General features: G+C 37.0%; 1 protein-coding gene across 1 annotated transcript in view; it reads left to right on the top strand.

Moving 5' to 3' along the window:
* LOC148590767 (TBC1 domain family member 5-like) overlaps positions 1 to 26213 on the top strand; it is a gene marked incomplete at its 3' end in the record, with an annotated part of 130584 nt that overhangs the window by 55692 nt on the left and 48679 nt on the right. Inside the window, exons 8-11 of the mRNA XM_088538612.1 lie at positions 5771 to 5859; positions 7383 to 7433; positions 7523 to 7592; positions 14322 to 14494. Of these exons, the coding sequence (XP_088394738.1) occupies positions 5771 to 5859; positions 7383 to 7433; positions 7523 to 7592; positions 14322 to 14494 (383 nt within the window). The remainder of the gene's footprint in view (positions 1 to 5770; positions 5860 to 7382; positions 7434 to 7522; positions 7593 to 14321; positions 14495 to 26213) is intronic.

The raw sequence follows: 26213 nt of genomic DNA on the forward strand, positions 1-26213 counted from the left end.
CAAACTTCAGGATTTGAAGTTTTATGTGCTATTTTAAGTTCTTTCTCAAAGTGCTAAGGCCACACTGTACATTAAGAAATGGATCCCGTAGGATCCAAATACAATGCAGTGAAAAAGTTTCTCCTCACTGAAAAATAAGGGGGCAAGCAAATACCTCAGATGGAAAGCCTGCTCAAACTATTTTTGTTAAAATGGCAAAGATAGCCTTAAAGCTGCCCTAAGTATGCATCCATATGGGATGAAGATTAAACATTTGTTCTGAAGGTTTTTAATCAAGTATAAATTTGATACTAAATTCCCGTAGCAAGGCCAATATGCAGAGCTGTAAACCAAAATATATCTGTATTTATGATCCCCGGTTATTAACTGTAGTGAGACTGGAGACTGATAGATTGAGGGATCTGTGTGCCTAGACAAAGACTAGCCTGTAGAGCAGCAAACTTTAGGTAGACTTTTTTTTTTTTTGACAAAAAGTACGGTGATTCAGTAAATATATATATTTTTATAGCACATTGTGTGCTTTCAGGCATGGTCTGTGACCACCATGTCCTCAAGCCAGGAAGCTGGTTGCATTTCTTGAGAAGATCAGCACATATGAGTTGAAGGAACAGTTACTTCTGAAAAAACGTCTTAGAGATAATGCCAAAAATCAAATACGTAGTTAGGAAAATATTGGATCTCCATCAGCTGTTTCTTTTTCATGTTTCACAGACTGTGAGCAAGGAATAGTCCTGCACTGCAACCACAGAAAAGATGAGGTGTGTGACGAGCTGTACTTTGAAGGGCACTGCTAAAGAAAACACTTGAGCAGTATTCAGCCTCCCTTTTCTAGTGAATATAGGCCAGAGTACTGATGATGGGAAAACGGAAGAACACATTCCAGCTAATTTAGTCTATCATTTATTGAACAAGAAGTATTATTTTTCTCTTTGATATGACTTAAAAGGACTTAATTACCCTCTGCTCATATTTAAAATCCTCTAGGTTCCTTACCAAGAAATAATACCTTTCTACATAAGGATGGAATATTTAGCTAGATCAAATTTAACAAAAAAAAAGCCCTGAGTTTCATCACAAGCTGTTAAAGCTATTATTTTGTACTAGGTGACACCCCGTTTAACATAGACCATATTGTTAATAGTTATGGGATTTTATTGAATTAATGAGACTGTTATCATGTAGTAGAATGTCTTGCTGAGTTAATTGAAACTGCAGAGATTATATAAATGGTATTAATGAACTTTGACTGCCTGATGCCTCAGCTTTAATAAAGACTGCTTGGTGGGCTAAATGAACATAGGCAGATAAAAGAACAGGTTCAATTTTGCAAGCCTACAGGCTGTTGACAAAGAAAACTTCTTCACCTCTGCTTTTGGCTACTGTAGCTTGAGTAGTGCAGCAGTTTGTTGAGAAGGTTGCCACAGGACTAAAGAGATGAGTATAGTGCAGAAAATGAAATAAATTTGGATGATGAAAAACTGTTGATTTAATATTTCTGATGAGTGTTCAGTATGTGATCCAAGTCTGATAGTATATCTCTCTGTATATACCATTTCTTTCATATCCATCAGTAGTATTTCTTCAGAATTAGTTAGCAGGAAGTAGAGGAATCAGGTGATTTGTGGTGGAATCAGGACTTTTTTTTTTTTCTCTTTTATTCAATACGTATGCTGTGGTCAGGATTCTAGTCCTACCAATTTTCGTCATTGACTCACTTCTAAAAAGCCCCTGCTACAACAAAGCATAGCATTTCTCTTGAAAGTAGAGGTTGCTGTTAATTCATCAGTAATAGTCGCCCCTAAGCTGCTGTCTCTACAGTGACATGAATACAAAGCCTAACATAAGATGTTTGTCTTCATGTTCAGTGTCCATAATGGAACTAGTCCATTAGAGAGAGATTTCCTCTCTCTTTTTTTTTGTAAGCTCCAACAAGAGTTACATTTATCAGAACAATTCTAAGATCTAGCCAATAAATGAAAGTCGGTACTTCATTTGCCATCATATGTACAGGACCTGGTGTTTCTCTTTTAAAATATTTGAAAAACTTCTAGTTTTGTGACAGTTTCTATCCTTATAAATGTAAATAGAATGTAACGGAGATTAATTTATTGAGAGAGACTTATTATTATGACATAGCATCAGCCTATATTCTCACAGGAAGCAACCAATATGTTTGTTTAATATGTATATATGCATAAAAGTTGTCTTTGTAGTAGGCTTTCTGTTTTTTGACCAATCCAGTGTAACATCTTATTTGGTTGGCAAAAGATACTTCTGTCCCTTGTCAAATGGAGTGGAATGTTGTTAAGCTGTGCAACAGATTTTAGAGACTGAATCCTCCCTGGGTTACTTGCATTTTTAAATAGCAGTTGTAAATATAAAATCTAAAGAGAATAGTATATTCTACTTTAAAATATGTAAAATTACTATTTGCATTCTTCTGCAAGACTGGTGCCAAAATTCTGGCTCTAGTTACAGTGAAAGGAAGTAGTGGCAATTAAGTTAAATCATTAGGCTATTGTTCACGCATAATTTGATTGTCCTTAGAGAAGTCAGTATAATTTTGAAATGCATTGATTCACATTTCATTGTAGAAATGCTGTATTTCTGTTTTTCTTTCTGAACCCTAGACTGCGTTATGAAATCAATACTTTGTTGTAGCTGGGAAGTGTCAAAAATTATCTGAGTTCTGTCAACTTATTTATTAACACTAAAGAGTTCTAGTAAACTGCAGCATTGAAAAAATATGTGTATGTATATTACACTGGTGGCTTTTCTTGCCAAGCTAAAAATCTCTAAACATTTGAAGTATTCTTGTAACTGAAAGATCAGAGGTATCTTTTTGAAATCCTGGTATTTCATCATCTATTTGTTTTGTTTTTGTTGTTTGTGGGCAGCCACATTATGATTCTACTTTATTATAAAGTTGATATATTATTATGTCGAAAGAATGTATGATTTGCTTTTATCTTTTATAACTAATTCTTATTTTATGTCCTCTTTCTTTTTCTTCAGTTTGTATGTTTACAGCTTAGGTAGCAGTTTTATTAGATATTCAGGTTTTTGGCATCCCATTTCCCTTATTTCATGCTCGTATATCAGGGTGAATACACAATTAGACTTGAGGCTGTTAATCAACTGATGGCTATGAGTATGGATGAAAGTGCAGCACATTATCTACAGTTTATTTAAGTGATTTTGGCAGTTCTATTTTTCTCCTAACTCTGGACCAGAGTCTCATCTTAGTATGACCACAAGACATTCAGAAATTTTGTTGTCAGTTTGTGTCAACCAGTGAACTTTGATTTTAATCTTTTACTGTTGTTTTTGTTTTATTTCGTTTTTAGCCTTTTAGGCTTCTATTTAGCCTTCATAATCAGAAGGGAAAGAAAAGAACCCAAAACTTAAGTAGTTTTGCTGCCATTAGCTTTGCCCAGTCAACTCATTGCACTATTGTTCCAGCCCTGCACTTGAGACTAAATCTCAGGAAATTTGATTTTCATTCCCTCAGAATTGAGTCAGCTGCTATAAATTGATATTATGCAGAGATTTTTCTGAGCACCTTTTTTCTTTCCCCCCAATACTGCTACAGATTGGAGCTTCCTCTTGTGAACAGAGGAGGTTCACTAATATCCTTCAGAACACACTCAAAATAGATGAGCACCTAGAGAGAGCTTCCACGTCTATCTGGGTCCTCAACAAACAATATTCTCTCTGCTCAGTTTGGATTACGAAGGAAAATCTCCATTATTTCCAATAAAAGTTAAAGGATTTTTGTACTAATGGTGTTGTATGGTGCTTTTGATGAAGATATGCTTACTGAGCTTGAATACTCCTCAAATGCTACATGGAATATGACAATATCCCCAGAATCCCCAGACCATTGCAAGTCTCCAAACCCGAGAGCACCGGGCCATGTACCCGAAAGGACTTTGGCTCACATGGTCTGGTGTTCATCCCTAAAATCCATCACGCATCATGCTCTGTCAGTCCCGTGGCCTTGCTTTCAGCTGTTTCTGGCCCAAACATTTTTGGTTTTATCTTTCTGGCAGCTTTTTATGCCTTCAGCAGAGGTGTTTATTGCTGAGATAAGCCATCCTCTTACATTTGACAGGAGTGACTATCCCTGTGAGTAGGCCTGAACATGGAGGGCTTGAGGACCCTGAGGGAGAGGAGGGAGGATGAGCAGCTGGCCTCTAGGAGCTTCATAGCCGTGAAGCCCTCACACAGATACGCTGGGGAAGCAGCAAGTTGGATCCATGAGCTTGTGATATGTTCACTGCTCACTTCTGTCTGTCATGGAAAGGCTTGGAAAAGCAAGTGGAGAGGCTTCCTAGGTTGGAAATGCCATCACGAGAGCAGACCAGCTCCTCTCTGGGGGCAGCCATCCTCGGACTCCCAGCAGCAACTTGAAATGCCATGAGTTTGGTGGGCTACCCCATGTCCTTTCTGCCAACAGGACTGACAGGATGGTCTTACTGACACCCCAGCTGTCCAGCAAAAGCCCCTGGAGTTGAGACTGAACCAGCTCTAAGTGGATTTGGAGGTGGCCGAAGGCTTTGAGGCTGATGTGTGGAATTGCCACCTGTCTGGCATAATCCCCACACGCAGGCGCTGCCAGCCAAGGAGGGCAGCTGCAACGCCATATCCCTTCCATCGGTGACAGGCTCGCTCCCTATTTTTGCAAGGCTAATCCCCATCCCCAGCCTGCGTTTTCTGTAGATTCTGTCCACCTCCTGGTCTGTGACCGAGAGCCAGGCTCTCCTGACACATCCAAATATGCCAGCTGGGATGCCCCAGTTCCTTCTTTTCCCAGGGTGATCATGGGGAGGCTGCTGAATGTCTCCCGCACACGAGGTTTAGCTCTGCAGGCTGTAGCTTTCCCTGTGTTGTTTTGGTGGTGGTAGCAATTGGATTGCTTTTTTCCTGAAGGAGTTACTCCTGCTTCCCATAACAAATTGAGAAACCCCAAGTGAAGGTAAATAATCTTATTTTGTTCCTGGTGAGCTAGCCCCTCAGTGGAGGTACCAGTGACTTGCCTGGATGGCCCACCTGTACTTCTAACTCCGGGCCAAGATGAATCCTCCACTGCCCACCAATTGGCAACGTGTTTTTTTTTTTTTTTTTTTTTTTTTTTAATTCGTGCATGTTTTTATGTGCTATTTTGGAACATTAGCAAGTTTTCCTATGTGTTGTCTTATAATGAATTTTTTCTTAGTATTGACATAATTAAATTTTTTTTTAAAAAAAAAGCAGAAAGCCCTTTTTATTTCTAGTATCCATAGGAATGGAAGTTTCATTTTCTAATTTCCCAAATAGCTGCCTTTGTCTCTTCTGAAGGCTACTGTTATGCTGGTTTTGGAACATTATCAAATAAAAAGTAATTTTAAATTTCATAATTTGTCCTTATTGCAGATCTTTGTACTGTGGATCATGATTGTAATTATCATAAATAAAATTCATATTTATGAACATAGATCTTGGAGTAAACTGCCAGGTGCAGAGTTGCCTACCATAGCCAATTTGTTGTCTGCTATGTTAGAAAAGGGGAGAATGACTTGCTTCCCGTATATTATAGAAGAATAAACACTTAGATTTAATCAGAATTTAAAATAAAAGCCATTGATTATGAAACCATTCTGTTAAGAATGTGAATGCTCATGCTTTTACTTAGGTTGCAGCTAATGTTGCTGTCTGCCTGGTTCTGAGCATTATGAGCTGCTGAATGAATGAAAATTCTCCCTGTACTTTTGTTTTCCTCCGTGTTTAGGGGATGCATGAACTTCTGGCTCCCATTGTCTTTATCCTGCATTGTGACCACCAGGCTTTCTCACATGCCAGTGAAGCTGCGCAACCAAGGCAAGCACTCTTCTGTTTGTATCATGTTAAAATCCTTTTTTTTTTTAAGTACATACATGCATACATACATTGATATGTAATATATATATATAACACATATATATTTATCCTCATAGAAGATAGGTGTTCTTTAATTCTTTGTTCATAATTAATGAGTTCTTACCAGAAATAGTTGCATCCTTCTGCTTCTATGGGAGAATCCTTGTCTCACCTGCCTTGCCACAACTTCTGAAGCGAGGCTTAAAGTGTAGAAGTCGGCCACTTCACAGATGTTAGCCAGAGAAAAATGGGAAGACAAGAAACCTAAAAGAAAATATTAATGAAAAGACTTACCTATCTACTATTTCACTTTATTGTGCTTGCCAGAAATGGTTTAATATTTGTCATAGCTGAGGGGAGGCAAACTCGAGAAATAGAATCAGTGGATATATTACCAATGTTTTTTGTTTCATATCTTAAAAAAATCAGTGTATACAAAATGTTGTGATTGATACTTCTTTCATCATCTGTAACATTGTAGCTGCAGTACATGGCTATCACTTGACTTTGTAATAACACTAATTTTAGGTACGGATTATCCATTTTATTCAAATAGTGTGTGTAGTTATATATATGTGTGTGTGTGTACACATCTCTGTGTGCATATAGTTATGCACATATAGAAAATACTACATCACACGTGATTTGTGTGTCAACCCAAATCACATCCTTTTTTTTGGCCTTTCATACAAAGCTTTTAATTTTTTTAAGCATGACTGAGCCATTTGTAGTATTTAAGCCATTTCTTTTCATTTATCTTTTTGCATTTGCTTTTTAAAGTCCAGCAATGATTAGAATCCAATTTAATTATGCTTGTCTTTGATAACCTCTTTTAGCACCCCTCATTGAGATTGTCCAAAGACAGTGTTAGTGTAAGGATGGAGTTTATTTACATGTTTGTTTTTATTCGTTACATCCCCTGAATTGCCTACACATTGCTCTTTGGTGAAAAGTAACTCAAAATAACCATGTGTATTGTAGAGCATTCTGTTCCAACCTCCTCTGAAAAAGTGGAGCTAAGCAGCAAAGTAGATGGAAAAGAGGTGCTGTCACTGATTAATTGCTGTTAAAGTACAATAAAAATACAGGCTATTAAAACAAAATAAATTAATGTTTTGATACTGCATATTTGACCGTTAACCATATTTTTTTTGTTTTGGACAAACAGTGATAGATTGTGCAGCAATCAATTATTCTAGATCAAGCATATTCAAATAATACATTGTGACATTCAGTAATTTGTTATTTGGAATAATTAGATGGTTACTTCATTGTAGTGCAGACAAGGCAGCTAATTTGTTTTTGATCTTTATAAAAAGGAAAGACTTCATTTGTTCAATGGAGTTGCTCTTTTTAATTAAAAAGGCTAGTTTTCTCATTTGCACTTTATATGAAAGTTGGCTTATAAATACATAGTAGTACATGGAGAATGCTGACCAAAAATAAACATTCACATTTGGATTGTTCACTGTTGCCTTTTTCAGTGAGGAAATGAAAGTTCTTTTGAATCCTGAATATCTGGAACATGATGCCTAGTAAGTTTTTACAACTTCCTTCACATTTAATTTACAGCTATTTGTAGTACGTTATTTAACACCAAATTTCTGTTTTTTTTCCCCTTCAGTGCAATGTTCACATGTCTTATGAAAACTGCAGAACATTGGTTTTCAACTTTTGAACATGACAGTCAGAAGGTATTACTCTAAAAGCGTGCGCATAATGTTTGTTAGCAAATGTGATTTTTAATTATATATTCTCTTAAACACCTTAGTACAAGTTGGTTCAAATAATGAAATTCCTTAGAATTTCTTCAGAATTTGGTCATGTGAAGTTGTGGAAAGCTTCTTGGTTGAATGGGTTCTATCTGTTGAAGGAACACTTTGTAATGAAAAGTCAAATATACCTGTACAAATTCTGATGTGTGGGAGTGATGTTCTCCTGTAAATGTTTAAAAGAATGTCTGACATCGACACATCTATCGCATCTACCCAAAACATGTGCACATGCCATGTTAAATAAATGTGCATAGTTAGTGTTTAATGTATCGAGGCTTGAATTGCTTTAATTAATTGTTTTAAATCTGTTGGTCTAAATGGTCTTTAAACAATTTGCTGTGAAATCAAACCTGCGATCATAGTGTGCCTGTCATGGGTCAGGGTTCATCGTTCCCTAACCTCAGCATTTGCACTGATGCCTCTTTCTGTTGCCGCTTTCTGCTGATGCTGACCCCTTCCATCTAATCCCCACCTGTAACCATTTTGTATGCATGTGGGTTTAACAATTCCCTCTGACTATTTTGCCTTAGTCAAGTGCTCAAAATTTCTCTAGAATACTTTATTTTCATGTCAGATTTAGTTCTCTCTTTTTATCACTCTCTTTTTTGTTTCTGAAAAATTATTTATGTGATTGATAGAATACATATAAAAGACCCTAGCAAAAAATAGCCATATTACAGGTGTCTGCAAGACTTGCAGTGTGTTATATCCTGGAAGAGTTGTCCTCCAAACATGGTTTCAGCTTGCTTCAGTTTAACATTTTTTTCAGTTAGACCATGGGGTGAGTGTCTGAGCTAACAGGAAATATCAGAGTGTGTTCACTAACAGATACCTGCATGTGTGTACCAAAATCTGCACTTAAAACCTAAATTAGGGAGTACTATGGGTAGATATGTCTGCCTATTGATAACAAAAAGATGCTCACCCAAGCCCCACATAAAAGCTTCTATTTTCTTTAAGCATTTAAATATATAAGTATATATATATATTTCATTAAACATGGAGTATTGTTATCTTGGCCTAAGCTATCTACATTTATAAATTACTCCTCGGGTTAGGATTTTTACATAATTGTCAGTAACTACAGATAAAACATATGAGATACAAATTTTATGAACTTATTACATAGTCACTTTTATTCTAACAACAAAGCTGTGAGACGTTACTTCGAGACTAGCTTTTCAGATTTCAGTATATTTAAATGTATTTGTTCCAATTTCTGTGACAGAGGTGGTAAAGTTTTAGTTTGAATTTTATACTGGAAATAACTAGGTCTGCCTAGAGATTTACTGCCTAGAGATTAGAGATTACAGTGCTTGGGTAGAAGATGAAAGTTTACGTTGCCCTTTCCAGTCCCTGGCACAGCACGTGCGTTAATATCTAGTTGTTTGTTCTTGTTATTTGCAGGCATGTATAATTTTAATAATCCTGTCTTGTACATATGCCTTTTACCATCATGACTTTGAGGGCTGACTACACAATAAAGTCTGAATCCTCACAAATGAAGCAGTGAAAGCATGTGCTCTGAGAGACATGGAACATTTTATAGCCTCTAACAGTTGGTTCCATTACTCCCAATTGCCATTAGAGGAACTTCTCCAGCTCCTGGATTCCCTAGTGGTTAATGAGAGAAATCTGTCCACATTTTATACTTGCACGATGTCCTAGCCTCCCTTTACTGCAGCAGCATTTATTTTCTAAATTCATGTATGCATAAATTGCATTAGTATGGAATACCAGCCATTCCAGTTCATGCTATGTTAGGCAATATTCTGCAGCAGGATTTGGTGATTCACTTCCTAATACTTCATCTAAATTTTTCAGCCGCTTTTCGCTGGTATCCATATCTAAACTGTTCTTAGAGGGGACTGTAATGCTTTTTTGTAAACGATAAAGCAGACCTCTGAGCTGTCCTTCTATTTGTATTTTATTGTACTGCCTCCCATTTCTTTGGAATTTATCATTTATTTTCCATGTTAGCAGCAGTTGATTGAAGCCATGTGTTCACGAAATGTTTTCCAAGAATTAGAAGTTCGCAGAAAGAAAACAGGTGTTTTGTCCCATGCGGCAAGTTAGGATGCAGTGAGTCTGGGGTATCGTTACGTTTATCATATGTCCACCTAGCTTCTGCCTTTTGGAGACAGACGCCATGAGTCACTTCTAGTTAAACATTTTGACTGCTTAGATGTATTAGTTTATTTGAGCATCTTTCTGTTTGGGCTATTTCTTTCACACCAGTTTGATGTGATTTTTTGGAGCAATTTCAACTGATTAAAAGTATTGTCATATTTGCTTAACCAAGTTGCCTGACATATCACAACAACCCTATCTTATACACTCTTGTCATTTCTAAAACTTGTGCAGGGAGGGTACTGAGTCAGGAGGTGCGCGCAGTTAGTACCTTTCTCATGGATTACAGCCTCCATCCCTGCAGATTCTGTCATGCTTTGAGCAATTCTGTTAATGTGGTTAATTCCTTAGGTGCTGAGGAACTGTGTTTTGATGGACACCATCTACTTATCTTATGCTTTTTAAAATGGCAAGCCAGCATATATTACGTGATGCACTTTCCCATGCTGGTAGTCAGTCAGCCTGACAGTCAGCAATGTGTCAGTGCTGCATTATGCCAAGGTGCACAAATGTTGCGAGTGACAAATAAGTCCCGTTTTGGCACTCCTCCTTAAGATGAAACTTGCATTAGTTTTGATAATCAGATTTTTTGACGCTCAAGATAGTGTTTAAAACTCTGTCATCAAATTTTGCGGAGATGGCTTTAGACCCCTGGACAGTTAATGGTGTAAGTACCAACATGGGTAACTACCCCATCTTCTCATATTGCAAGTTAAAATAGGTAGAAATGTTGTTATATTGAGATTGCTATGTAAGAATTTATGCCCATAACTGAAAAAAAAGCCCTCAGAAATACAGGCCTTTTGGGTCATCAGTTAGAAGCACATACAGACAGCAAGCTGAAGTTCAACTCAACTGGAGTAAACCGGAATAATGCACATATCCCAGATGTTTGCCAACTGATGGAATATGCTGCATATTCAGCACAGTCTGTGAATACATAAAGTTGCAGACTTTTATGATTAGCTTCAAAAATAAATGGATATGTTCATGCAGAAAGTTATTACAGACTGGCTTTAATGTGAAGGCAATGTTATTGTATCATACCTTAAAAGTGTTTTTCTTTATATGAGATTAGAAATAATTAATGGATATTCATTTTTTAACATTTTAACTTTTGGGATGTGACCAAAAAATAATGAAATGGGCCTAAAACTATAATATGAAATAGCATACCATGGAGAAATGAAAAACAGGTTAAAATGAAAGCTGACTAATTTGGTAACTTACTTACTTCTAATCTTAGTTTAAATGGTGATCACAGGGGACATCTTACCATAATTAAGTGTGGGATAAGGAAATTTGCCCACTTTTGCTGCATTCCTCTACTTGCTGGGGGTTTTCAGAATTGACTGCATGCTCTTACTAGCCTCCCGTACTGGTTCTTTTGAATCACAGAATGACTGGAAGGGACTTTTGGAGATCATCTAGTCCAACCTCCCTGCACAAGTAGGGTCACCTAGAGCACGTTTTACAGGATTGCATCCAAACAGGTTTTGAGTATCTCCAGAAAAGGAGACTCACAACCTCTGTGGGAAACCTGTCCAGTGCTCTGTCACCCTCACAATCGGGAAATTTTTCCTGAAATTCATGTGGAATTTCCTGTGCTTCAGTTTGTGGCACCCATCTTGAGCTTGGAGGAAGTGAATGCTTGAATATTAACCAGGTCTTTTGGGCCCCCTTCCTGCTAGTGTCATAGCCCATAGGATTGCTCCAAGTATGTCTCTGAAGAGGCCAAAGTCTTCCCTCCTGAAGTCCAGTGCTGTGTTCCTACTTATCTACGTGCTTCGTCCTCGCTGGATCCTAAACTCTACCAACTCACGATCACTGCATGCAAGGCTACCCGCAGCCTTCACACCTTCAACCAGTCCTTTATTTGTTAGTACGCGTCCAGCAGCCCACCTGTCCGCATTGGCTCTTCTACCACCTGTGTCAAAAAGTTATCATCAGTGCTCAGCAGGACCTTGGGGACTGTTTGTGCCTATCTGGGTTGCTTTTCCAGCAGATGTCAGGGCGGTTGAAATCCCCCGTGAGAACCAGGGCTCATGTCGGAGACCAAGATCATGAGGCTACCTCCAGCTGTCTGTAGAGGGTCTCGTCGACTTCCTCATGGCAGCGCTGGGGTCGCGTGCACCATCCCAGCATGTTTCTGTAACTGCAGTTATATCATGGCCCTGGCACCGCACACACATCTCCAGGACCTCCCGTTTGCTTCCCATGCTGCCTGCATTGGTAAAGATTCATTCCAGGGAGCTTGCGGGTTTCCCAGGACGGGTACCAGAGGGAGTGCAATGTGGGTTTTTTGTTGTTGTTTTTTCATGATATTGGTACTGAAATATCTGTTGACACAGCAAAACAGTCAAGATTGCCGCAGCTTCTAAGGAAGAGATGGTTTGTCTGTATTTGCTGTGGAGGACCCTTCCTCCTAGTGGCATTTGCCAATGGTTTCTGGTGGCCATACAGGCTCTTGCATTGGAGGCAACACTGGCTTCTCTTTTATACAGGCTCTTGCATTGGAGGCAACACTGGCTTCTCTTTTCTAGCTTCTTGCAGCAGGGATAGAAATCTTTTTTTCAAAATCATGAATGGATTTAATTTAATCATCCTTGTGGTGGACTCCATATAAGATCACGTTTGCTTTCTCTGCATGTTTTCTGAGTTACATGCTAAGTTTCATCAACCTGTATTTTATGTGCATATGAAATGGCTCTTTTGCAAAAGTCCTTTTGTAATATTCCTTTTAATGTTTCTTCAAATGTGATTTCTTTGCACATATATCTGTGATTCACATATTCCACGTATCTGTTAGCTATGATTTCCATGATGCATTGCACTTCTGTTTGGTAGAACAGAAGGGTTCTTGAATTTATCAATAGATGCCATTTCAGGGAACTTTATTTGACAGTCTGTGAGGAAGCTTTGGTCAATTTACCAGAGTGTCTTAGAAGCTTATGGCTTGCAACCACGTTAGCCATGGCAAAACTACTACCCTGTAATGGACAGATCAGTCCCTTTGCTGCAATTGCCATAGCAAAACACCAGTTAAGTAGATTATAAGATAAAATTTATAATTGGTCAGATCCTCACATAAAAACATTTTACTTGAGATCACTGCTCAGTAACATACAATGTTTTCTGTGGTACAGAAATGAAATAATTAAGAAAGAACATTTTGGGCCAAGGAGATTGACATAAAAACAGATTTTTGATAGAAATTATTGAATATATACTGCCCACTTGAATGTGATAAATTATTCTGATTGTGAAGCAAAATATATGTAATCCTCTTTCCTCTTACAGTGCTAATACAGAGAGAATGAGGTTGAAGAGGGATAAAGCCACAAGAAACAACCTTGAGGATAGCTTATACAGCAAAAAAGTGTGTCTTTGTAACTGAATGTTAGAAATGTTCTCTTCTCTGTATTGATCCAAGTGAAGTGTTCTTTCAACAATTTTTAGGAGTAGTGCGTCTTCTGAAACTTTTAGTCCCTTGAGCTTGATAATGTTTCTCTATTGGTGTCCTGGGTTAAAGTATAGAAAAGTAATAACTATTCTTTAGAGTGAAGCTTCTATGTTTGGGAACCATGCACAAGGCAGAATACAACAAAGTCTTTGCTCAGTCCTCTGAATATTCCAATTTTTCCTCTTTTGTTTAATCTTCAGATTGTTTCTGATAGGTAAATTCTGTCTTTCCCCTATCTTTCTCTTAAAATATCTGTCCTGTTCCTTTTTGTGCCTCATACTCTTTTTACATACTTACTCCTCAGTTATGGCCATCTTTCTTGCTAACATTCTGTCTCTTTTTAAATATATTTCACTCTTGTACAAAAAAAAAAAAGAAAAAAGAAAAAGTGAAGTCAAGTTCAAGGACTGTAGTAATCCAGTAGTTTTCACTTGTGTATGTGGTGTTATAGACCACTGCATGGTTTGCACAACCCTTGGTCCAACGAGCTGCTTTCTAATCCTCACTTCATGTACCTGTTCTATTTCTCTTGTTGTTTTAGAGGTCTTATGATGCTTTATTAACATTGCCTAGCTTTTTAGGTGCAGCCACAACATTTTCTGAGCAAGTAAAGCCTGGTTAGAAAAGATTATTGGAAGAGAGATTATTTGTTGGTATGCAATTTATTGTCCTCTGAGGGCATACATCCACTACTGAGTGTACTGATGAGTACTACTCAGGTACTTTGCTTTGGACTGACTCGGGCGGCTCGTATTAAAGCAAAAATGAAGCAAATAAATGTGTCAACACTCTGTCAGAGCGTGCAAAGTAAAGCCATTTCATTTTAACTTGCAGCAGAAAGAAGGGAAGCTCGGAGCGCCTGGGGAGGGGAATCCCACGGCAGCCTCCACAGAAGTGGAGACTTGAGATTCTGCTCTTGCTGGAATTAGAAGGGGTTGTTAATGTTTTCAGCTTATTTGGAAGCCAATGATTGCGTGAAAACTACTCTCACATAATGTGACAATGAGGCTTTATGGGATGCTTATTAATATTTTTCCTGTTTTCTATGTCTGTAGGAGAGAGATGCAATGATTACGCCTATGCCATTCGCAAGGCCACAGGACGTAGGCCCATCTATTGCTATTGTAACTAAAGTAAACCAGATTCAGGATCATCTGCTGAAGAAACATGATATTGAGCTGTATATGCATCTGAACCGACTGGAAATTGCTCCACAGATTTATGGACTGTAAGTATTTACAATGCATTGATTAATTTAATTCCTTCTAGCTCTGTGTTCTTGTGTTAAAATTTTTTTTTCGTGGTCCTTAACTTCAGGAGTAGAGAAATGGGGGTAAAAAAAAAAAAAAAAGTGTTTCTTATCCCTTAGAAGTTAATCAATTGGAGGAGGCAATTGCAGGAAATGAAACCCTGGTGTTTATGGCAATGGCATTACCAGTACAGATATGGTCTTTTCAGCTGCCTATTAGAGAACTTAGCAAAGATGCAATGATGAAAGAACATGCAAAATGAAGTATGTTACTATACCTTCTATTTTTAGTCTTCCTGTTAAATAAGGAATGAAACAGGGCACAATAGGAATGGGCAAATCATTGGCATTGAATGAATGACTTCCTTAATTTTGTCACTAGTTTGACATAGTCAACTTTCAACTGTTGCAATAATGGGGTCTTGGATACAGGTAATACTGGTGCTGTGGGGCCAACTGAAAGCTGAAGCGCAGAGATATGAAAGTGACTCTTGCTGGAGTCATCTGAGGTAGTCCTTGTTGCATTAATCTGGCCCAGGTCTGTTTAGGTGCCTCAGCAATGTGCTCCCTCTTCTAGGAGGCCTTATTAGGGCGACTTCTTTGCATAAGGCCTGTCCCCAAAGGCTTGCGTAGCATTGTATCCAAACCATCGTGGTGGTTCTGCTCAAGCTGGATCGATAGCCAAGGCTGCAAGTTGCGTTTAACATGTAATGATGAATTGATGGGTTTTTGAGAAAGAGTTTTGCCTTCTTAGTTTAGAATTCTAGATATACAATTCACTTTGATCATCATTTGTTAAAGATTTCGCAAGCCATATGTATGAGCGCGGTGACAGGAAAATGTGAGTTTTCAGAAAAAAAAGTAGTTTTCTAACTTTTTGCCATGACTTAAAATTAAAGTATGCTTTGTCTTAAAAAAAATAAAAAGAAGTTTTATTTGTAGTTGTGAATTTCCAAGTGTAATTGTGAATTACATTCAACAATTCTATAGAAGCTACAGAAAGGAAGGGAAAATGAGACTCTGAATGTTAGGGCTCAATTGCAACACTTAAAGCCTAATTTGATATCATAATAAAATGGAAAAATACAGAGATATAGTACACCCTCTAAAAATGAGTTGAACTGAGAATAAGTAGTCATCTTAGACTTGCAAATAATGTATATTTAGAAGACAAACTAGGCTGCTTTTAAAAATATCATTATTCAATAATTTTGTATTTACATTTACATTTGGGTTTCAGGTAAGTTTAGAAAAGTTCCTAAGGTAATTCTACACAATTTATTTAAATAGTTTTGATATAAATGGGCTACAGGTAGAGGAAGAATATACAGAGTAAGAATAAGGTAGTAAAAGTACAAAGAAGACAGATTATCCTGTTAGTGTGTGTTTTGCATAATGTACGGTTGTGTATTTCTGTAATATCTTCACTAATCTGGAAGAGATGGCAAATGTCACTAATGAACTTCATGGGTGGTAATAAATTGGTAGGCACTATAGATACCAAAAAAAACCAAAAAAAAGGTAGTGTTTCTGTTTTATGAAGGCTTATGAAAATACACAGAAAATAAAGATAAATCTCCAACATTTGCAAACAGTATTTTGGGGCAAAACTAATTTGTACTGTAGGTATTCGCATCAGTATAGCTGTATTTTGCCTTTCAGTAAGGGAAATAATTGAAAGAAAAAATAGACTTTAGTTCAAAACATGACATTTTAACAACAGAAGAACAGTGCAGTCTGGTATGGCATAAATAGAAGAACTGAGTCTGAATAAAGAAATTTACAGTTAAGGGAATGAATTATGAGAGAGAGCTTCAGGCTGACTATCAGCAAAACCTTACTAACAGGGAGCTGTTAGACTGTAAAATAATATATCAAAATTAACAAAGGGAAAGCCATCAGAATATTTTAAAGCTAGGCTTTGAAAAGCTCTCAGAAATAGATAGTATCAGAGAGAACAAGTCTGCACTGGCAAAGGAGGGAAGTAGGTTGCCTGTGAGGTCATATCTTTCTCTGATTTCTGATTTGATACAGAGGACAGGAGAAAAAGTAAGAGACAACATGACTGTGTTGTATTATTTGCACCTTTAAAGCTGTCTGGAAGCTTCAGAATACTAATTTCTGGTAGTGAACCATCTGACAGCCTCAAATGTTGGGTCTTTTCCTGTATTTAACATTTCTTGAACTAGGACAGCATTTCTATTTCCCTTAAGCCTAATGGGCTATTAATAATTGCTAAACATAACCTAAGGACAGAATACATGTGAGCTTCTTGTCAACTTTTTTTTTCTGAAGTTTTGGGGGTTTGCTGGCAGTATCCATTTGCCATCCTTCATATCACTCTGATTATATGATAGAAGGAAGCCTGGGAACTTCACTCAAAAGCGATTATGGAGTTAGAGGAGAAGGATATCGGTCTTCCCTCTGGTCTGAACAAGGTATATAGTTTATGTATTTTAAAATACAGTATTTTATACCTTGCATGTTTATACCTTGCTACAGAAGGTAATAAAAGCAACTCCTTTATACTCTTTGTATTTGCAGAGAGTTGATTTCGATCTTTGATGTTTACAAATACCGTAGTCTTTTTATTTTTACAGTAGTAGGGAGATTTGTTCTACCGCTATGTCAGGTATCCCAGTCTGTTGTATAATTTCATGTTCAGAAACTGTCCTTTGAAATAATATTTTGTTACAAGCTTCTTGAAATTAAAGTTACTTGCTTAGAAGATCAGTTCTAACAGGCATTTCTGTGCTTGTGGTGTGATTCATTAATTTTGCTTGATACACAATGGTGCAAAGACTTTATGCCTTTTTTGTGGAAAAGTATGTATATTATAGTATTTATTGCATCAATATTAGAAAGTTTTTTTTTCCTCTCTCAATGAGTTATTTGCAAACCATGCTGTCACTGTCTGTGGCCGTGTGTACTAGACTGGCAGTGCTACTGATATGAAAAATTTCTTCTTTTCTCTTAATTTCTGTTTTGTGACATATTTTATCTCAGGAGACTAGTTTCTTTACCATTAAATGGATGACATCAGTAAACAGACATCATGTTATGGGATATCTGAATTCATTTCATCGTCCAAAAGAAAACACCGTTTGGTGTAGTAAAGTATATTAGTATCCTGGCTAAGCAATACTTTTGCTCTGTAGTGGTGCAACTTGGTGTTACAGCCGGTTGGTGCCTCAGCACAGGAGTTTCTGTGACTGATAATTCTGTGAGACCACAAATCTGCTCACCCATTGTCAGCCTTTGCATATCCTTGTGATAATTAACCACAATTAATATCGGCAAAACGGAACCTGCAATACAGAGATGAAAGACTTAGTGTCTTATCATTCTTAAGTATTTTATTTGCCATGTCTCTGTTGTGTTTTTAGATCCTAAGATAATGTGCTGTGGAATAACACTGTTTAATGTTCCAGGTAGCAATGAGAAATATGCGTAGTCTAACCAAACTATAATAATTATCCAATCATATCTAATTTTCAACTTTGTAAAGTAAAACATAAGAATGGTTTAAAAATAAAATGGAATTGATTACATTAACATTTCAGTGACGTGCCTCCTGGTAATAATTTTTTCACTAAATAAAAATGAAAAAAGTGAAAATTGAACAAAAAAAATAGATACTATGGAAGGCTGACAGATGGAATATTTGGTTTAATTGTAAAATTAGATGAGTTAACAATGATTAATGTCTTGGATTAAATGGTATTCTAGTGTTAATTTATTTGACCCTTACATCTAATTCATGTTAAAGTACAAAATAATCATTGCAAAATCATTCTGCAGTTTCTGCACCGGCCAGTGTTTGCCGTGAGAAATTAAGCAGATTGTATTCTCAGCTTGGGAAGGAAGAGGGTTTGAAGAAATGCTTCATATATCCATATCTTAGGACATTTTTTCCAATATCAGTAGTATGTAGTGGACTTTCTTTTACATTTCATTTAAAAGATGAGTAAATTGGAGGAGTCCCACATAATATTTTTTAACTATTTTACCTACTCAGCATGACAAAGTGAATTGTATTCATATTGCATCACATTACATCCTCATACATACTGATGGATCATGTAAAAAAAATATATATATATTTATAAAATATGGCTGTATAGAAAAAATACACTCAAAGATAATGACAAGGCATAAATGTGAAAAGCTTTATGAACAAAGCTTAGCTGCTGGCATAACCTCCCTGCCTCCTGCATCACCGCACGGATGGCAGATTGCATGCTGATATTATATTGGCTAAGCAAACTCTTCCTAAGCACATACCTCCCAGACACAAGGCGAGTGCAGAAGTGAGTGTAAATATTTCCTCTTAGCTTAACCTCAGTACAAGAAGGATCTTCTTTGGGCTGATGCCGTTGCTTCCCACTGCTGTTCTATTTTGTAATAATCAGCCAGTTAAGATTGTGGTTCAAGACTGTGGTTCCTTCAGTCAGCGCGGGAAAAACCTGCACCATGTAGGAAAGAAAAGCAATTTAGAGTGAAGGATCCAAACTACTTTGGAGGGTACCTGCCTAGTCACAGGTGAGGACTGGAAGTTAGCATTGGGAACATGATGTTGAAGGAAAGTCAACAGCAGATGTGATGCTCCACTGCTGGCAAGAGTTGCTTTGCTCTCAGCACTACTGCAGGGCATCCACTTGTTTCTCTCCTGGCCATTTTGGTACCGGGCAGTATCTCTCTCTGGAGCGAGGAGTTAAAGGATTTTACAATTGCAGGAATGTAAGTGGCATTCATCGTATCCAGAAAAACCTGCCCCGGGTCATCCCAACGAGGAGTAATCTTTGTGACCTCCAGAAGAAAATGACCATGGAGATCAGTGTTGCTAAGGACAAGCTTCCAGATCAGCCACTACTGAGTTTATTTTGGACTCTCACACTTGACAAAAGAAAGAGAAATAATATATGGCATGATCCAAACTAATTACGGTTCCTATGTATTTTTTAATCCAGTGTCATCAATTAACCGGACAGCAATTACAATGAAAGCAACTTAGAGCTATTGTGCACTTAGTGGGGGAACCACCAAAATCTGCCTTTGCTATTAAAATAAATGAGTATTTCAGAATCTAGCAAGAGCTAAGACTAAGTAAATACAAAGTCTGGGGGAAAAAAAGTAAGAATTCTCATTTAAATGTTCAGGACCAAACTGCTCTTGATTTCCAGTAATTATTTTCAGTCTGACATAAATAATTACAACTAAAATTTTTTTTTTCCTGTAAAATAGATTTTAATGCTATGTAAACTCTTGCCTGTCTGTTGGTAGAATGCTTTTTAAGGATTTAATGCCAGATGCACAGACTTTTTTAATAAAAGTTGTAATGCATTGTTGGGCCCACATGTTGAAAAGGTATATTCCACTGGGATCGTAGATACAGTTTTGGGGGACGGCTCAGCCATATGAAGGCTTTCTACCTGTTCTATCTTTTATAGCAAAGTAAGTAGTTGTATGAGAAAGCTGGAACTTCAAAGTAAAGCAACAGGAAGAAGAAAATACAGTCCAAAGCTCATTTATGAAACTGAATTGTGTTTTAATGGAGAGAGGGATTGCCTGACCTGTTGTTGATCTGCCAAGTGTATTTCATTGGAATACTAACTCAGAGGGTTTGCTTTGAGCAAATAAATGTGGACAGTTCTTGAAGCATCATGGTAGATACCTTGTTTTTGGTCAAAAAGCAAGCATTGTTTAACTCTAAAGCTGCTTTTTTTCTCTTTTGGAATGAGACTACCCACCTTACATGTTCTTGTATGATAGGTATCTGTGGTTATCTCTTGAGTTTTTCCAAAAGGTGTTCTTTTTTATTGAAAAAAAAAAATATTTCTGATCTTGTGTCACTTCTCTATTTTTGCTCTGTTGTGTTGAAAATTATAGTATGTTAAACTTGTATTCTCATTTTTCCTACTCTCACAAATAGTATTTTAGACTGAAGGCTTAAACATATATAATGTGAAAGGCCACTCCATAAGGAAAAAGGATTGCTGGAGATGTCTAAAGTGCCTGTCTGAGTTGTACTCTCCTGCCCCGTAGTTATGTGCTGAGCTGCTGATGCAGTGTCTCAGGGCTCGTAGGCTGCAGAGCAGATGCACGTGATGGGCTTCCCATATGAGGTACCTGGGATTATCTGTATGTGGCAAGGAAGCAAGCAAGACAGCCTCCCTTTTGGCTTATATCACACAGTCTTAAAAAAAAATAAAGGTCTCATTAAACACTAGTAGAGACCTACTTAGAGGCCTGCTTAGAGGCTAGTGAATTTGAATAGAGTATATATTTTCCGAAAGATACGGTGAATTTAGTAAGAATATGTACAAGCATTTGAAAGGCTGTCTTTGTGTCTTGTTTCTGTAGTCAATACCTACAGAAGCTGAACACTGAATGGAAGAGTTCTGCTATAGCAAGGCATTTCAGGTGTCCTACTTCAGATACTTACATCTCCTTTGTGTTCCTCAGAGTTAATCACTTCAGCTGCTCAGGTGCTAAATCAGCACTGTCTGATTTAACATATCCTATTGTTTCTTTCACGTACACAAAACTTAGTCTAGGAAACCCATGTGAAAATAAGTACAAAAAGGGCAATAAGACAAAGGTTAAGTATCTGTTGCAGGAAGTATTTGCCTCAGCATCTGCCTAAAAAATGAGAGGGCTCTGCTCCTTGGGTGCTGGGGACAGCAGGGAGGAGGGGGCGGCCTCTTTCCAGTGGTGGCCACCAACAGAACTAGAGGAAATGGCCGCAAACTGAAACACCGAATGTTCCGCAGGAACTTAAGGAAAAATTTATTAGCAATGATGGTGACGGAGCACTGGAACAGGCTGCCCAGAGAGGTTGTGGAGTCTCCTTCTCTGGAGATCTTCAAAACCCGCTTGGACGCAGTCCTGTGCCACGTGCTCTAGGTGACCCTGCGTGTGCAGGGGGGTTGGACTGGATGTTCTCTAGAGGTCCCTTCCAACCTTGAGCATTCTGTGATTCTATGACCGTGTCCTTGCTCAGATTATGTTAGTAGGAAAAATACAGGAGCATGGACTAGCATGGTTAGTAGCACATTTGCTATGTAGCCAGGGCACTTGTCACAAATGCAGGTTTCTGGATCATTTGTGGTTTGGTTAACCTGGACTTCATTTTCATTGCTTATTCTTATCACTCTGAATCAAGAAAGGAAGGGTTTACTGACACATGTTCTTAGCACACCCTTAGTTTTCCTGTGAAAGCCTGTGGAGCTGTCCAGAAAATCAGAACCACAACCATCTGCATTGCACTGCAGGGGAAAGTCATCCTGCTATCAGTCTTTAAGATTAAAAAACAATATCCAGGAGTCATGATATCTGAAGGCTAATGGAAACAGAAAGTTGCTGTGAGAATCTTTATGTACTTTTGCAAAGTCTCAAAACATATAGAAAAGAGCTTCCAGCAAAATATAAAGAGCCTTAGCAAGAATATCACAAACACCACTCAGATACTTGTTAATTTAAGAATTGTACTGTGCTCTTTAAACACAATTGGGACCAAATGAGTGGTGAAGATAAGAAGAATTCTGTTTGAAATTTTCAAGCAACTGAGCATGAAATATGTAAATGCACAAAATAGGCCCATTTGTAGAACACCATTTAAATTTAAAAAGTCAAGTTTTGGGATATTTTTGTTGTTCCATTTTAAAACAAACTAGGCTGTTTTGGATTTTCATGAAAGAATGGAGAGAAGAATGACAGGCAGTTACGTTACAGAGAAAAAAAAAAAAAAGATCTATCTGTCTATAGATGTGGGCTATCAATGACAGGGAGAGTACAGTCTTCAGTCAGGTTTCCCTCAGCCCAGGAGAGTGCCTTAATAGCCCAACACTTCTGCGCCATTTTCCTCTCAGTCTTTGATTTTAGCAGAAAATTTTATCCTCAAGCTGAGGTTCATTCCTCATGAAAATTTTGTCAAATCTTAGGGAAATCGTAATTTTGTAAGAATAAACTCCATCTGAATTTTCTCCAGAAGCTTTCGTTTGCCCAATGGAGAGCCGTTAATGTGAATAAAAAGATTACAATGACAGTACTAAGAGGAATGCTTCCCTTTCGCTTTTTCTCACCACAAAAATAACAGTCGACCAGCTTGTCAAGTCAGTCTGCTTTTTGTACCCCTCCATTCCACCCGAGATACTGATTTGTCCTCCTGTGCTCTCTTCTTTCAGTCAACCTAAATGTTATCGACTGAGGTGAGGGATTTGAAGAGAATTCAGGAGAGAATTCAACAGATAGCCTGTATAATAACAATTATGTATCATGAGCCATCTCTGACATGGTTGTTTTACTGGAAGTTCTTGAACTGAATAAATACATCTCATTGCTAGAAGTAAACACAACAAAGAAAGCTCCTTCTCTTAAAATAATATCACAAGTGTCATAACTTTCAAAGTGGGTGAGTTTTGCAGAAGTTCTTCGTGAGTTTGTGAACCCCTTTCTGACCTGTTACTAGAGCAATACTCACCTTGGTTCAGGAAAGAAAATTTTGGTTCCTAAAAGGTGCGTGCCTTGAGAATCTTTTCTAATTCTGATGTGTTTTCAAGCAAGAGTTTTTAAAAGTATCACATGAAATATTAAAGAAATAAATCCATATTTGAAGAATAAAATCCATTAACAGGTCGCAGGAATGGCTTGCTGTACAGTAGTGCTGTTAATTAACATGGACTATTTTATATAACTTGTGAATATTACATGAATACACGATATTCTAACCTAGGTAAATAATGAAGAATGATGTTTGATAAACATTTCTAAAATTTGAATTATTTTACAAGATATTATAAAAATAAATACTGTATTTCATCTGTCCTATTAATAAAAGTGATAACACAAAACCCTAAGGGTGGGGTCATTAAGGCTGCACAATTTTGGACAGAAATGAAAATTTGCACACAAGCATGCAAAATAGTGAAAAAACCTTTGCATAGTGAAAAACTGAGAAAAAAAAAAAACAACAGAGCATCAGTTTTGTATTACCGACCAAGGTAACTAGGAAAAGTAAGAGCTGGTTTTCAAATACGTGTTTTGAAATCAATGAATGAGTCATATTTGAATTTTTATGGAAAATCAGGGGTCCTCTACTATATTCTTCCTCTGAAAATACTCTTAAGATAGCCTTTGCAGTTTGATACTGACTGCTGTTGATGACTTCTTTGCATTTCCAGATAGCCCTGTTTCGGAACTTTGTTACAGCTGGAAACTATTCCCAAATTTCAGAGAAGTAAAACAGCTTACTCCAAAGTAACATCAGGAGATTATCAGCATCTGCTTTGAAAGTGCTATAGAGAGCATCTCTTTTCACAGACCTTTATATTGGCATCTATAAGTTTTATTTTTCAGCTTTTTTTTTTTTTTTTGGCTTTTCATAACATATTGGAAATTAGGACCACATTAGCATTTTTTCTCTAATTGGCTTTATAGAAATTTTTTAATTTTCAAAATCTAACATGTCTAATACAGATACTTTATTTTACTCTGGGTACTAAAAAAAAAAAAGAAAAAAAAAGAAATTTATTTTCTGCTTCTTAAGTGCTCGTTTTAACATACTACATAATATAATGAAATCCTCCCTGCCTCTGTTTCTGTATGTTGTACCAATGATGTTACCAAATTTTATTAGCAAAGGCTGAGCAGTTTGCTAACAATATTTTCATACTTACAATAAACCTTAGCACATACACACATGTGTAATGTAGCAGCAGAATGGCTGAGTAATAGGTTATATTTATTAAATGTTTTTACAGTGCTTAAATCAAAATTCCAAACAATGTCTAACCACAGTCATTAGTTGTTTACAACTCACATCAATAAACGCTGTGTGAGGTGTTAGATTTCAAGCTTGAGCCTTCTGATTTATTCCATTTCACCTAACAAGTACATGTGGGAATGACATGCAAAATTCGCAATATCCACTTTGGAGGGTGTTATTTTTTTTTTAATAATGCAAACATAGTCAAGCGTATTTGCAAGCGTAAATACGTGGGACAACTTGGATCCAAGAATTTTCCTAACTGTCTTAATTATCCATGGCAGAATTCACAAAGTGGTAACTCGACAATAGAAGAAAAGAAACAATTCCCACAAAAACTTTGCAACATTCCAAAAAAGGTAGTATCTAGGAACATTAATGATAACATCACATTTACATTTTGGTAGACTGAACTGCAGAAGAGGTAATGGTATCTTTGAGCTTAGCAATTCCATGCTTTAACAGGCTACATATATTGAAAAGTATTTAAAAGAATTGTAATAATTTGATTTTCCATTTGCTTATTTCAGCAACAGTCATCAGAAGAATGTGTAAGATGATGTAAACCCACATGCAACCTGAGTTAGTGTTTAGTTACACATCCACTTTACTGTACTTCTGAGCTCTGGGACTTTCCCAGTGAAACACAGATCCTGATTTATCTTCTGTGTCTGAAGTACTTCTTACCTTATGACTCTGCTGCAGTCTTTGCTATTCCCAGTGACATCACGAGACAGCTGGGTTGCACTGTGTTTAAACAGTGCTAAACCTTTAAACTTTAAATGAATATTTTTCTTTTTGGAGGTATAAATAGAGTACATAATAAGCATCTGTGGGATGTGCAATTAATGTCACTTGTGAGGAAAGACCTTCATGATGCACTTGGGTTTTGGCACTCCTAAATTATGAGGTCTTTACCACACTCACGGGATAAATTCCATATCCTCCAGATACCTATTATGTATCTTCCATGTCCCTTAATTCCTATTAGCTGGATTAGTAGTTGTTGTGATGTTGAGGTTTATGGTAATTTAACTGGGGTGGTTCTCAATGATCAATAAATAAACTTCAAAAGTTTAGTAATTTTTATTTTCTAGAAATGTCAGTGTGTATTGCGGTAACAATTTACTAGTTGGATATAAAGGAAACTTTGGTCACCCGTGCACATTAGTGTATCCATTACCTAAATTCCAAAAACAAGCAAATATATAAAAGCAAAAGATAGCAATAGCAAAAAACTGTGGCTTTAATGGCTTAGCAAAAGGTTTCAGGGTAAGTAAGAAGGGTTATATCCTTTATCTTCCACAAATGTTCATAGAATCATTTTTACCAACAGTGAATGTTTTGTTGTTAAATGATGATATTATTAATGTTCCAGTCACAATCATTATCTGAAGAGTTTGTCAAACTGGTACAGAATGGCCTAGATTAGTTATCAGCTCAGGAGCAAATAAGATTTTCAAAAGACTCAATAAAGTCCAGTGATTAATTGTTATATATTCTGATTCATGCCTATCCCATTTTATCTAATTTAATAAAAGTCTAAAATGATGATTAATCCTTTCACACCAGCAGTTGCTGGTACATCCATTACATGTCCAATCTGAATTCCTCTGCCAAGGAGTTAACTACTATTTTGAACTTGGTGTGAAAAATATCATTATAAATTTCATTAACCTGATCATCAAATTTAAAAAAGTCAACTCGTAAAATCCATTACTACATATCATGCATCGAAGATTAAAAACTGGTCCTCGGTGGGCAGGAATAGCCAGGATTTAATTCCCACAGCATATGTTTAAAGTGCTCATATGACATTATTGTATCTGTAATTATCAGAATTTTATGTTTATTAACCCAAGTGAATTAAGAATCTTGTTTTGCCTAAAATGTAGCATGCATGTTAAATTGACCATTAATTCAAAGCATATC

The sequence above is a fragment of the Tinamus guttatus genome, unplaced genomic scaffold (genome assembly GCF_059628265.1).
Source record: "Tinamus guttatus ecotype Peru unplaced genomic scaffold, ASM5962826v1 Tinamus_guttatus_pri_ptg001099l, whole genome shotgun sequence".
Taxonomy (NCBI): domain Eukaryota; kingdom Metazoa; phylum Chordata; class Aves; order Tinamiformes; family Tinamidae; genus Tinamus; species Tinamus guttatus.